General features: G+C 41.7%; 1 protein-coding gene across 2 annotated transcripts; it reads left to right on the top strand.

Moving 5' to 3' along the window:
* Positions 1-331: 331 nt before the first annotated feature.
* Positions 332-15,002, top strand: LOC111581776 (retinoic acid-induced protein 2). 2 transcript variants are annotated; one of them, XM_055018273.1, is made up of 3 exons: positions 366-486; positions 6,568-6,617; positions 9,616-15,002. In XM_055018273.1, the coding sequence occupies exon 3, from the start codon at positions 9,693-9,695 to the stop codon at positions 11,319-11,321; it is 1,629 nt and encodes a 542-aa protein (XP_054874248.1). In that variant the 5' UTR covers positions 366-486; positions 6,568-6,617; positions 9,616-9,692; the 3' UTR covers positions 11,322-15,002. The 2 variants fall into 2 exon arrangements, with proteins under 2 accessions (XP_023145867.1, XP_054874248.1); XM_023290099.3 differs by lacking the exon at positions 6,568-6,617 and having other exon boundaries at positions 332-486.
* The last annotated feature ends 290 nt before the right edge of the window (positions 15,003-15,292 follow it).

Genomic DNA, 15,292 nt, shown 5'->3' with positions numbered 1-15,292 from the left:
GTTTAATCATGTCTCCATTTCCCTCAAATACTGTACTATTTTTCTAGGAAACCTAACTAGAACCATTTGGAAATTAAAGACCCCTACAGTAAGGGTTTCCCCGCATTTCTGGACAGGCATCCAAAGGACACATCGTATAAAATAAAACAGTAATATAGGCTTTTCAAAATGATGGCTAATTAATATACATGTTTTTTTTATTTCCTATTGCACATTATTTTTATTATTTCACTTTTTTTCCATCTGCTGTTTTTCTGTCCCTGTGAGAGGAGGAGGAGGAGGAGGAGGAGGAGGAGGAGGAGGAGGAGGGAGGACCCGCTGACGATGCTGCGTGCGCAGCTTCAGTCTGGAGTCGCTTCGACTGAACCGCAATGAGGAGATAAATAGCGACCTTATCTATTTATTTCCAACTATTCCGTCTCTCATTCATTGTTAGCTGAGAGACCTGGTCGCCGAGGAAGCTGCTGCTGCTCCTCTGCTTGAAAGGTGAGTAAACGTCGCTGTTTGTAGCCCAAATTGGCATTTTTTATGGCAGAATCACATTAAAGCAGCGGAGAGGCTGAGCCGAGGCTCTTCACATTTTTTGTATTTTTAAAATTTTTTTGCGTTGCTGAAATATTAATTCGTTTTAACGTTGGCACGTGGATTATCTGGGAATTATTCCGGCACTGGCATGGAGTCTGTTCTAAAAGGCATTAAAGCCCCTTTCCTTCCTATTTCGCAGGCGATGTGCGCAGCTAGCTCGGAATAACGCGTAGTGCCTGAGCTGGTTTTATTAAATGTGCGCCAGCTGAGCGTGAAGGGGAAATAACAGGTTATTATTTAACGCCAGGACGTCTGTCTGCGCCCTGCTGCTGTCAGCGGAGCCTCATGCGCCTTCACAGCTTCGTATTACTGCGTGAGATGTGCGGAGATGTGCGCAAACACGGCGCACAGTCCTCCTGAAAGCCTTTCATGGCGAAGCGTCGGCTGGCTGCGGGGACCAGACACCTCAGGGGCCCACCGGCCTCAGAATGAGCAGATCTGTCACGGTGAGGCTGGATGTCTGTGTGAGAGCAGGGGAAGTGGAGAGAAGGAAGGAAAATATCCTCACATGAACCCGGCAGTGGCACACAGACAGACAGACAGACTGTGTTGCAACAGCTCTGGCGTTCATACCCTCAACTTGGTGTCCTGTCACATGTACACTGACCAGACTGGAGAGAAACGGCTCGTTGAACAGCCTAGGATTTCTGATTTCTAATACAATTTCTTCTTTCTAAATTCCAGCTTGTATAAGCCTACCCTAACCCCTAACTCTAAACTTCCATCGTCAGTGTGTCTTGTGCTACCGTTTAATTACTAATGAGTGCAATAATGCCTTATTTATGATGCACATCCTGGTTGACTGATATGTTTTCTTTCAAAGATACCGATTGTTGGTAATCAAGGAGATTGATAACCGATATATGGAACCACAAAATCTGAATGTCAAAATTTAGAATCGCATCAACTCCAAAACAAAACCCTTTAAACATGTTTAATTAAAAGATAACCTTCCAGTATTTACCCTTCCGTGCTGATTGGCTGTTTGTTGTGATGTGCAACCAATCGGACAGTCCTGTGGGCGGGACATTACGAGACCACAGAGGAACGACAGACAAAGATGACATCAGAGCCACAGTAGAACATCTTTATAGTCATTTGTATTATCAGGAAACCATTATCAATGCCAGTAATCGAAAAACCTGCTGATTATTGGATCTGATAGTCGTACAGGCCGATAATCAGTCAATTCCTTGCTTGTATAAGGGGGAAAATATCTTACTGTTCCCACACTTGTGCAACCACTTAATTGCTAATTCGTACAATAATACCAACCCTGTCTCTCCACAAAATTATGTTCCTTTTCAACTAAACTGCTTTCTCAGTTATGTTTTTAGGGGAACTTGGAAACAAATGTGATTTGTGAGCGACCGAGTTCAAATTAGGAGAGGATGGAGATGACTTTACTTTAACCCAGAGGACCAGATTTTGTGTCCCATCATGAATTAAAGCCCATCAGTCTTGTTTATTTAAGTTTTGTTTTCTGTCGTTTATTTTTAGTTTTCATTCACTGTCTGGTAAGGTTGGGTAGGGAAAATATTACATCTTGTTGGACACTTTTACATGTTAGACGCTCAGTTATTCATCACAATTACTTGGTTAGTTAGGAAATATGTCATAATTTGGGTTAAAATATGACCCTTATCTATATGTTTGAAACATCTCCTTCATTTTCTGGGTTACCAGGGTGATAAGTCCCACCTCATTGAATATTTGATTGGTTGGCTAACAATGACCAACTATGAAGCAGTAAAATAGATGGCAAAAATGTTGATTAGATACGTATTTGTGATGCACTACAATCAAATGGAATCCATTACAAAATTCCTCAAAACGTAAGAAAAGGAAGTTTAGGTGTATAGGATCATAACTTTGAAGAGGCAGAGTCGATCATGCTTCATGTTGTGGTGCAGGTCCTTGGTGTAAATGTATTTTAATATGGTTGAATTTGCTACCGTTTCATCTGATTTCTAAAAGGCAGACTGGATAAAATGGTGACTAATGAATGAATGATAACTCCAAGTATATTTATGAGACCCTTTCTAGTGAAAATCACCTTGTTGTTTTCAGAATGAGACTTCTGGTGTTTTATATGTAACAAATCTAAGGAGCAAGTCCTGTCAAGTTGCTCTGCGGGGCTTTCTGTGGCATATTTAAGGGATTCATTTCATGAAAATAAACTTTTAATAAGTATTGGTATGTGGCGTTTTAGGTGTTTAAAAAATGACCTGAGAGAGACTTTAAAATGTTCGAAAGATTAAATTTTAATTTTCTGTAATGGATTTGCTGGATAAAATAGAGACTAGATGTCGCACAACAGTCCTCGTGATGACTATTTCAGTTGTATTAATGAGTGTGGAATTGCTATCGTGACATCTGTTTTAGGGGATCAGCTGGAAGACAACCAGCTGAATAAAAGATAATCTGCACTGATGTGAAAGCGCTGTGCATCATGATGAGGCTCCTGGTGCTTCTCTAATGAGATGTAATTGGCTGTTGGAGCGGAGGGGTGTCGAGGGCGATGACCTTTAGATCATCAGCCGTGCTCCATCCATCCCCCGTGTTTTTGTTTCCTCTGGTCTGAATCAAACCCAGAACAAAGCGGAGCTATACCAGAGAAGAGCGAGAGTCGTCCTATGTCATGTATTTGGACCGCAGTGCAGCTTAATGCAGTTGGAGTTAAGGCGTTGTTGTTTTCTCTCTGCTATTGACTTACTATGGCGTACATTCCATCAATGAGGCAAAGTGGGGGGGAAAGAGGAAATGTGGAAATCATTACAGTAACGGGGACAGGGGAGGGTTCTCATTTGGCTTTCCGTGGGTCTGTTCTAGCCTATTTACTCAATTAGCTGTTTCTGGCTAGTGAACATGGACCTCTTACAGATGACGTGTGAGATTTACGAACGGCATTAGATGTGCTGCTGGTTTTATCAGTGTACATCCATTCAAACACATGATTGTGAGTTTGTTTGTGTTGCATGTTTCCTCCATTAGCTCATATTTCATGAAAATTGCATTATGCCAGAGCTATTTTTAATATCCCCAACTCGATTATCATGTGGAAATGAGGAACACCAACTCTGTTATTGAGCTGGATTTAGAAAGATTAACAAGTTTATCCTGAAGCTATTTATGGAAATAAAGTTAGGTTCAGTTTTCTTACTCTTCTCAGACCATCTGTCATGATTGTGTGCAGCTTTACGCTGGTGTGTCCAGTGTATTATGAGGTGTTAGGTGTAGCCGGAGGAGCTGGTAGCATTTCATCTTTTCCATTTGATCACAAGGACATGGGCTCTGCAAGGTGAATTTAAAGCAGAATGTAAAGAGGAACAAGTGAAGACATGGATTTAGCTATGCAAAAAAAGGGAATAAGCGCCTGTCTTGTTTGAGGAAGTTGTCCTATTTCCACAGTTACAAAACCATTAGGACTTTATTTGGTCTGGCTTTTTCAAAATCGATTTCTTCTGTGGTGTTTTGGTTTGGTTTGGATATCTCTCTATTAAAAGAACAGATGCTCACTAAATCAAATCGTTCAACACTGTAGTAGTCTGATTGGTGAGTCACAGTTTAACACAGTTATACTGGCTGGCTGCCTCTATTTTAACCAACAACTTGCACCTTTTGCACAAAGTGTTGTAGCTCGAAACTGGCCAAAGAATATAAAATTATCTTTGTCCCAGCTGCAGGTGACATAGAAGCAAGTTTCTTTTTTTTGTTGTTGTTTAGGGATGATTTGAAACGTGAGAAATCTGCACTATGTTGTCTATTATCTTTGTTATTTGTCGAATGTGTCATCTTTTATGTGACATTTATCTCTGACCTTCTCTATCTGTGATAACACAGAGACAAAGCAAAGTCACCGCGTCAGATAATCTAACAGGAAATAAAGCAAAGACGGCCTCTGAGTGCTTTGGTTCACTTTGGTTGAGCTTCCTCCTCCTGCTCATCTGCAGAGTTTGAAGTTGTTCTCACATGATTCAGCTGAAGACGAGGTGGAGCAGTGACCTGTGAACTGCTGAGCCAACTGTGGGGGGAGCCGACCGAAAACATGTCACCCACCCGAGTGGCGATTACTGCTTAGGTCACCTGATCTGAAGGGCTCAGAGTTATGCCTGCTGATGCAGTTTTTATTTCCACACACATAAGCTCATGTGTAAAAAGCAATTGTACCCCAAGGTTAAAAAGGCAGAATAAGTGAGTTCATTATTTGGGTTATTTCCTCACTTTGTGAACAGTCGGGCTGAATCAGTGGACAGTTCAGGGCGCCTCAAACCAAGAAAGACTTCTTTCATATCGGTCAGGGAGGTATTATCGTATCACGGACCGCATGACCGTGTTATCAAGCAGGAAATGTCTTGCCTCAAACTTCCTGGAATGCAAGTGAGACTCCAGCATCCAAACTGGAGAAAAATAGAATTTCCTAGTCTTTAATTAGAATATTAGGCCTGTAAAAAAGAAAAGTGAGGCACTGAGGATGTTAGGAAAAAAATCTGTTAGTTTTGCTCATGCGTTTGTACAGTATGTGCAAGACAGATACAAGTCCTTTTTGTCTGGCCTGTGGACTCAGGACTTGTACGATGAGTCTTTCCTATGAGGACAAAGTAGTAAATGTGGCACAAAAGTATATTACGTACATATAGACTGGAATCCGACTGATGTGTCAGTTGGCCGATATTTTTGTTCGATATTGGCCTGTCACAGATATTGTTACTGATCTATATCAAATCAAATTTATTTATGAAGCATGTAAAAAAAAAAAAAAAAACGACCAGAGTTGACCAAAGCGCTGCGACAGTGACACTGTAAAACTAGTAGAATCAGTTATTACAACAAAATACAATAATATAAAATATTAAAACAGGCAAAAAGAGATTACCAACTTGAAACTGCAATTTCTAAAATAAACATGTGACATCTTAGGATCGTTATTATGTGGGTCGATTTACATCAATATGATCACTTGAGAACATAATGCAGATAAAGATACACGAGGTAATTTATAAATTGTGTCAATACATAGTTTCTGCAGCAAACAAGCTCTGACTCCTTAGTTTATAAAATTTTCAGCATGTGTAGCAGAGTTGGCATGGAACAGACGGTGGTGCCAAGCTTTGTGAGTCAAACATTGCCTTCATTGTAAGCAGGTAACTAGTTCATGAAATACACTGCTGGAGAGAGATTTAAGTCACGCACATACAGTAGACGACAACCTGACTGATACATCAGTTTACCGATAGTTTTTTTGACCTGTCACAGATGTAAAGGCTCCTTGGAGTAGTTGTCCTAATAATCCTTGGAGCTTCAACTGCTTAGTTTATTATATTTTCAGCACTGTCTGCAGCACATGTAGCAGAGTAAGCATCATAGTTGAGCAGATGGTGGTTGGAGTCAAGCTTTGTCTTCATGGTAAGCTGCTAACTTGCTTGTAAAATACATTGCTGAAAAGAAATATAAGACTAACACGCATACAGCAGACTGCAACTCAAGTGATGTATCAGTTGACTAATATTATGGACCGATATTTGCCTGTCGCAGATATATTATGTTGTCTAATATACACAGGTATTAAACTTCCTTTTACAGAGCATCATACGGAAAAAATGCATGGGGTGTTTCGGTAATTGTATCATAACAGTTTGTGCAGCAGAGGGACTCCTGAGTGGATAATACTCAGCACTGTCTGCACCACATGTAGCAGAGTCAGCATCATACCTGAGCAGATGGCGAGGTCAAGCTTTGTTAGTCCAGCTTTGTCTTCACAGTTAGCTGCTAAATGATTTGTGAAGCAACGTGCTATAACACACAAATACAGTAGACTACAACCTGATGCAAATATCAATTTACCAATATTTTTTGGGACATATTGGATTGTCACAGATATGCTGTCATGTTAGCCAATATACACTCATGTGAAAACTTTCTTTTACAGAACTTCATTCAGATAAAGCTAATTTCTTATTCTACTTTCTGCACTGTTTGCAGCACGTGCTAGAGTAGGCATCACAGCTGAGCAGATGGAGTTTGTCTTCATGGTAAGCTGCTAACTAGTTTGTGAAATACATCACTGAGAAGAAATAGAACTCTACCACAGAGATAAATATATATGTAGTATCAGCCGATATCTTGAAACTAGAATTTCTGGCTCATTAAAATCAGTATGTGCTCCAAAAATCTAGTCCTGGTGAGGTTCTGATGTAGACTGCCAGGACCTGTCAGCTCATCATCCACAGAATTTACACCTTATTTTTTAAAAAAATACCAGTCCCTTCTAGTGTATGTTGGGTAATAAGCACAGGGGCTTCAAACTAGAAGGCTTTTATTGGCTTCTTAGAGAGTATCTGGAGGCATGTTTTCCTATTCCCAAGGTGCACACCACACTTTCCAGACCTTTCCCATGCACGAACCGGCGACAAGATTATCAGCCAAGCGCCTGGCTGTAGAGTCCTCCATGTAATCCATCAGAGCCCTATTACAATGTCTCATCTATGCTAGAGAACAATCTAAACCCAGCCTGGGGGGATAGAGGGCTCCTCCTCGCTGCTGACTGAGGCAACCCAACACCACATGAAAGCTGCTCAGATGAGAAAAAAAAGTGTCACGCTTTTGCTAGAAAATTGGAACTGCATGCGTGCATTTAATTGAGTTTTTCACTTTAAAGATACAGCAGACTTTGTTTTCAGGGCATTTAAAGTTTCTCCCCTTTCCAAGACCTGAACTGTATCCTTGTCGCTCCCATCAGTGTGAATAATTGACCTCGCTGACATTGGGTGCATTGTTTCTCCAGGCACCCGGGGGACATTTTATCACCATGCATGGATGGGGGGTTGACAGCCAGTGCAGCAGGGACATGTGTTGTGTGGAGGTGTCATGTAGTGAAGAGCAACACACAGCAGCAGGTTTACAAAAGCAAAACAGCAACGGAGATGTTGTCTCAGTTGATGGATAAATAGTTGATCAAAACTGGGTCATGTCTTCCCGTCTGACCTTTACTGTGTAGATTTTCTAGCTGGGGGGTCTATGTCTCGCTAATAAAAAGCTTCCCTCCCTTCAGTTGCATATGGCTTATTACCTCAGGCTTAACCTCTGCGACCGAACCAAAGGAGATGAGTGGAGGAGGGGAGGGATGGATAGATGGGCAGATAAATAAAGGAAACTCTCTACAGTACGTCTGTAATCAGGAAACACAAGCAGCAGAATAGAGAGGAATGTGAGTCACTCTAGGACGAAGACTGCAACTCATTGATAAGTCTGTTAAATATTCCTTGATTAATCTATGAATAACACGTCTTCATGTCACCTACTTTGTTCAGATAGCTCAAAATCCCTCTGAGATGTGTTCTAAGTAGGCTGACTGTCAATCGGACCATTTAACTTAACTGATAATCAGTATTTTGTTAGTATTAATTGGTACTTTTTTCTCCTTAAAAAATGTGCTATCCTGGTTCTAATGTTGCCGCCTCTCTTCATCTGATTGGTTACTTGTCACCACTCAGCGCTGAAGAATAAATGCTGAAAAACTTTTCTTCAAACCTATATGAAGCATAAATCAACATAGACACTTAAATGAAGATTTGTGTTGAGTTTTTCTACATTTTGACATTAAGATTTTCATTCTGTAATATGTATCAGTTTCAAATTTCTACTTGATTGCTAGTAATCAATATGAATAAATCAATATATATATATCTTTAGTGTCATTGTGTATATACAACAAAACTGAAATATTTAGTCCTTATCTGTGCAAAACAGCAGTAAAAAGAGCTTATCAGTAACTGTATTGGTCCTGAAAAAAAAAGAACATTGGTTGACCCCAAGATTTAAGACTACATATACTTTGTCTTTCTCATTAAAAAATAATATGTAATTTTCACTTCATATATTGAATATGTGCATTTCTGGACTGTGGCTGATGGTTGATCCTCATATAGAATATTAGCCCTTTTTTGCTTGAAAAAGTCACTTTATCCTATTTCCTTTTTTTTAGTTCTTATCCTGCTTGATGATGACACTACCCTTCTACTGACATGATATCAGAAAATATTAAAGCAGTTTTCATACAAATTCGCATTCCTAATATCAGTATCTGTTCACACCAAGCTAATTTAATGAGTTGTTCTATTATTATGTTTGTGTTGGGCCATTCTCTGTTTACATTTTCATTTTTAATCCCAGTTACAACTGAGAATAATTGAGCTCTGGGTCATACAATAGATATCCAGTCGTGTTCACAGTTTTAATTTCCTGTGCTGGTTTGGTTACTTGTGATGATATTTGATATGAATTATTAATGGGGTGTAAAATTCTGCTACAGTGAACAGCTAAAGCATTTTAATTTTTACAGCAGCGGGAGTGATTTTCCATCAATGAGCAGCTACTGTCACTAAGGAAATGTTGTGAGCCTGGTCCTATTGGTTGGGCTTTATTTAAAGGGATAATCCACCAGTTTTACTTGTCATCTTGTGTGGCTCTGGGGGAGCTTTGTCTAAAAACATGTCATCAAAGTTAGAACAGATTTCCACATTTATACCAGAATGTACCAGCTGAAGGTGTGGAGTTTCAAAGACATGGGTGTTTGCCAGGCAGACTGGTTTCATTATGGGGCGTGTAGGAACCAGTGTTTTGAACTTATATCCACACAAGATACTGTAACTCACAGTATTTCTGCTGCCTCAGTTCTTCTGTAATCTCTTTTTAATGACTTGCCTTCTTTTATGGTTGTGCAGTATGCTGTAATTTAACTCTAAGTCTTACTTTGAGAGAATATTTTTCTGTAATTATTGTGTAGCAAATCTGTTTATAATGCTGAATGTAAAAAAAACATACAGAATTTTCCCAGCGGCAGTCCCTGCTGAGCTCTGTAGGACATAACACACAGCGAGTATCCTTCAAATGTGATCACATAAAGGACAAATTCCAGAGAATTCTATGAAACTGTGTGCAGTTTTGAGCGCAGATGTCAGATTCTTTGCATTCTAAGAGTTGCTTTGAAAGTGCTGCTCATGATCAAACATTCTCTTTCTTGTGTTTCAGGGCTACAAAGAAGAATAATGGATGAGACCTGTCACTAACACTTGATGAGGATTTTTATTGACTCTTCAGGCTGAATCATGGAGGGTAACGATGATGTAACCGTGACACAGCCGCAGACTGGTGTGTGCAGCGCTGAGGTGGGAGGAGGAGACGTCACCAGCAAAGTGGAAGATGGAGTAAATCCACTCGCTGCTGCTGATTCCTGCGACGGCGATGCGACAGGACTGAGCAAAGGGGCTAACCTGACAGAGGCTCCTGCGCCGTCAGTGGTGAGTCCCACCGCTGAATCTCCAGGAGGTGTGGCGCTTAAAGTAGCTACGACTGTGCTCCACCCGGTGTGTCTGGGAGAGAGTCCGCTGATGCTGCCCATCCACCTCCAAATGGCCGGAGCTGCCGGGCCTCAGCTCGGCCAAATGGGGGCAGCACCGTACTTGATAACGAGCCAAAGCCCAGTGTCACTCCCTCTGGTTTTAGACCAGCAGGTCCTCCAGCATATGAGCCCCTCCGTTCTTCCTCAGAGCACTAACTGCACACAGTTGCCGCTCCAGAACAATGTCTTGTGTCAGAACCCTTTGACGTTTGGTTTACCTCCAGCTGCCGACCAGAAGGCGGCAGGACAGACGCAGGAAGCTAACCTGCTCTCTCTTCTCCAGAATCCAGCTTTTGCAGCCATCTTGCAGGACCTCTTCCCTTCCCAGGCAGGTTCTTCTACCTGTCAGTCACCAGGTTCGGCCTTCTTCCCCCTTCCTCCCCTCACGCCTCCCTACACCTCCCCTCTGGCCCCTCTGGTTCCTCCTGCCACCCTTCTAGTGCCCTACCCGGTCATCATCCCCCTGCCAGTGCCTCTACCGGTTCCACTTCCCATCCCCATCCCTGTCCCTCAGACTGAGGACTCCAAGGGAAACATGCCAAAACCAGTTTGCACTGTGAGTAAAAGCACTCAGACGTCGCCAAAAGATACTACCTCTCCCTCATTGTCTTCAAGGAAATGCATGCCGCCATTCCAGCCACAAAATGTGTCCTTGTCCTCGATTCCTCCAGAGGAAGGACAGGCTCTGGACCTTTCTGTCAGGGCCTGTCCAGTTGAACCAAAACAGGAATATCCCAGTCCGCAGCAGGACAGTGTGCTCGACCTATCAGTGCCTGGTGTGAGAAAAAAGTGTGTTCAGTCCGACAGAGAAGCAGCTTTACCGTCCAGTCAAGATCCAGGCGGCACTGCTCTGTCTCTGGGTGTTGAATGCACTCAGACTTTAGATTCCAAACTCCTGGGCAGCCTGGCTTCACTGGAGTTCAGCCGGCAGCACAAGTGGCTGGTTGACAGCAGTGCCGCCGGGTCGAGCTCTCTGGGTCAAGAGGCGTCTCTGAGCGGAGCTGGAAACCTGGAGATAGTCAGCGCCTCGCAGACGGCCAAGGTCATCGTCTCGGTGAAAGATGCGATCCCGGCCATCTTCTGCGGGAAGATTAAAGGCCTGTCGGGAGTCTCCACCAAGAACTTCTCCATCAAACGGGACGGCAGCCAGGGGGCATCTCTGCAGCAGCTCTACGGAGTGCCGTCGGCGTCACGCGGGGAACAACACGACCCCAACGACCCGCTGAAGAAGGTTTCTAAAAGCAGAGCAATCAAACTGAAGAAGGTCAGCTCACAGGAGATCCACTTCCTTCCCATTAAGAAGCAGAGACTTGCGGCGCTGCTGCCCAGGAAGTGAGAGTGCTGACTGGAGGGGGAATAATCGCTGAACCGCTCTCTGCTAATCCTTCCAGACCGAATAACATAAAACACATGTAGGGACGTTCTGTAATCAAAGTCCAGTCCAAGCTCCAGAAGTGAGACTCTTGAATGTGTGACAGTGGGACACAGTAGTTACAAAAATGCTTTCCATTAGATTTTTCTAAATTGCTGTGCATTTGTTTTTGTTTTTTTGGCAATGCATTAGCCTACAGTGTTATAGAAAACCAGAAACTTTTCTGTGTTTGGCAGCTCACTGGGCTCTCTGTGTGTCTTTGGAGATAAATCAGAGATGCTTGAAGAACATGTTTGACTTGCAAAGACACATGGGTTCCATTCTTCCATGTTGGTTCATGGTTTGTTTCCACATGTAATTTTTTATATAAGTGCACTGACAAGCGGAAAAAAAGAAAAGGAAAAAAAAAGAGAAAGAGGCAGGACGCGACTGTTAAAACATGTCCCATCATTGGAAACTCACATAAGGCTTTGCTGGAGCAACTTGTTCTTCTTTGATTGGTTGGGGTTTAGCATGACAGGCTAATAATGACTTGGAAAAGCCGGAGCCACATTTCCATTAAATGAATGTTGGCAAAAAAAACATCGGTCGCAACAAAATGCAATCTTATTTTGTTTAACAGCGGAGGAAGAAGGGACTTCTTAATTGTTTTCACATTTAAACATATCTTTCCTATGGGCCTATCCGAATATAAAGAAAGTGTTGCTACAGAAGAGCTATTTTTGTTGCTGGCTGAGTTAACCGAAGCTTGCAGCTACATTATAAAACACTGTAACTCCCTGCTGTTTTTATGGAAAGACTTAAGTGACTCTAGTTGGAAGCTTAGATATTGATCTCAATTTAAATCGGCTGAGATGAAATTGAAAAAGAAAATTTTTTTATGGCTTCAGTGAGAAGAAATACTGTTTGTGTATTTGTGTGTGTGATTAGTCTGTTATTAGAATCAGTATTGATCAGACTCCGACCCCCCTTTTTGATCAGACATGTTTGTGTAAAACATTTGCTCCAAGTGGTTTGGTGTCATTTTTCCTGTTTTGCGGAGCATGGTATTTTTCTGTGCTTTGGTTATGACCAGAGTTGTGAATGTGGAGCATATTGTTGAGTGTGTACGTGTGTGTGTTTATTTATCCTATTGAGTGCACTTTGTCATAGTTTAGTTTTGAGAAGTTACAGGGTGTCTGAATCTATTCTGGTGAAACTGCATTGCCCCACTTTGGATTACAGCAGTTATGTAAATCTGTGAATTACAGGCCAAGAACTAATAACAGCCATCTGCAGACTGTCTAGATGAACTGAGATGGAAAATGTGTAGAAGCTCTTTTTTGTTTTGTACCACTTCTTTATTTATGTCTGTGTATTTTAGCAGAACATCTTCCTCGTAACTCATGCCTGCAGTCCTTTCAGCAGAGAGCTCTTTGGTTTAGTAGTTGGAACTGATCACTTTAGTTGTACAGGATCTTGCCCTAATTTATTATTTGTACAACTCTTATTTATACAGTGTGTTTGTATACTGATTGATCAGTTGGGAGACAAAAGATGCAGCTTCCTTTGCAATGGTCAGTCTGCTGAAGCACTTTTTTGCTTCCAGCAGCAGTTTTGATCAGTGGAAATGTGCTGGCAGTTAAATGTTTGCTTTCTGTACAGTATGTGTGCTTTTTATATGGAAGTGAACTAAAAATCTCTGAGGTCTAAATCTGCTTGTCTGGCTGTTATTGATCTTTTGGGGTTTTTTTTGTAAACTTTGACTTTCTTTTAGGGCTGAACAATTCATTGATTTTCAATTGCAATGTGAAACAAAGCAATTAGCAAATCACAAAGGCTGCAGTTTGGGATATACATTATGCAGTGCATCTGATTCAAGATTTAAACTGTTTTGTCAACAGTTTTACAGATTCATGATGTCCTATTTAAGTGACAAGTGTCATCATTTGGTAGGATCTCCTGTGGTAATGCTTCATCTAATATTTTCATTATATTGCACAGAGAATATTGAACTGAAGCTTGACTTTAGAAAACAATTCCATTGCAAATCAATTGCAGTATGTGTCGAAATAGGCAATTGAGTGATTTCCCAAATGTAATTCAAAGGCTACACTTGAGCAAATGGTCTGGCTTTAAGAGGCTAATATGAATGAATATTACTGTGATTACATCGATCACTCACAACATTAAAACCACCTGATTAATATTGTGTAGGCCCCCTTATGGCATCAAACCAGCCCTGACCTGTTGATGTATTAACACAGGGCATCTGTAGGTGTCTTGGTACCCGGACTCCAAAAATAAGTGCCCAAGCTGGAGTTCCTTACATAGCCACTTCAGGCTGTCTCTAAACACAAGTCAATTGCCACAGACCCCATGATAAAATGTTCAGTTATACTACAGAAAAAACATGTTTACAGCCTGGTACAAAAACAGTTTTGACCTCAATAGCTAACTTCCCTAGTCACAATAAGTGTACAGAGAGTGAATTTGTATATACACTATATTGCCAAAAGTATTCGCTCACCTGTCTTGACTCGCATATGAACGTAAGTGACATCCCATTCCTAATCCATAGGGTTCAATATGACATCGGTTCACCCTTTGCAGCTAGAACAGCTTCAACTCTTCTGGGAAGGCTGTCCACAAGGTTTAGGAGTGTGTTTATGGGAATTTTTGACCATTCTTCCAGAAGTGCATTTGTGAGGTCACACACTGATGTTGGACCAGAAGGTCTGGCTCTCAGTCTCTGCTCTAATTCATCCCAAAGGTGTTCTATCGGGTTGAGGTCAGGACTCTGTGCAGGCCAGTCAAGTTCATCCACACCAGACTCTGTCATCCATGTCTTTATGGACCTTGCTTTGTGCACTGGTGCACAGTCATGTTGGAAGAGGAAGCGACTGACTGCAGAAAGTTGGCGACCTCTTGGCACTATGCACCTCAGCATCCACTGACCCCGCTCCATCAGTTTACGTGGCCTACCACTTGGTGGCTGAGTTGCTGTCGTTCCCACACACTTCCACTTTCTTATAATACAGCTGACAGTTGACTGTGGAATATTTAGGAGCGAGGAAATGTCACGACTGGATTTGTTGCACAGGTGGCATCCTATCACAGTTCCACGCTGGAATTCACTGAGCTCCTGAGAGCGACCCATTCTTTCACAAATGTTTGTAAAAGCAGTCTGCATGCCTAGGTGCTTGATTTTATACAGCTGTGGCCATGGAAGTGATTGGAACACCTGATTCTCATTATTTGGATGGGTGAGTGAATACTTTTGGCAATATAGTGTATTTCGGCCATTTAGCTTGTATTGAGTCTTAAATTTATGTGTATTTATAAGGGTGCGGCTGCTTTTAGTGTCAACTAGATGTTGTCACGATCCAGCTTGTTGCTCATTTAGCCAGGAGTTAACATGAGTGAGAAACTGCCAGGATGGCAACAACCAAAACCATCCGACTGAGCTTCAAAACACCTCTTTAGAAACCTCATTGTGACGTCATGGATTTCGTCCATCTTTGTGGGTGGGGCATGTGAAAGCAACATCTGCATAAATGTCAAAATCCGAGGTTTCCCAGCATAACATTGCTTTGTAACACGATGATCCGTGTTATTTCTATTACTTGTCTGTGATTTTAATACAGTGGCTGATTGGTTTATTTATAGTATTTCAATCATTTCTCCTCTCAGCACTGCACCAGCTGTGTTAGCTTCCACAGTCCAACTTCAACAGCAGTGTTAAGTTGTGTTGATTGTGAAAGATCAGTCCTAAATTGACATGTCCTTTGTGTTAATCTTAAGATTTATGCCTAATTTGGTTTGCCTTCATGGAACTGCTGAGTGAGAACACTTGTGAACTTTCAAGACCCAGCCTGAGAACACGATCTTGACATATGTGATCGATTCAAATATTTTTTCAAAGTTGGTGAAGCGTTCTCAAATTGTTTTGGCAG

This window comes from Amphiprion ocellaris, chromosome 2, assembly GCF_022539595.1.
Source record: "Amphiprion ocellaris isolate individual 3 ecotype Okinawa chromosome 2, ASM2253959v1, whole genome shotgun sequence".
Classification (NCBI taxonomy): domain Eukaryota; kingdom Metazoa; phylum Chordata; class Actinopteri; family Pomacentridae; genus Amphiprion; species Amphiprion ocellaris.
Note: the sequence above shows the minus strand (reverse complement) of the source record. Positions and strands in the feature narration are given on the sequence as shown.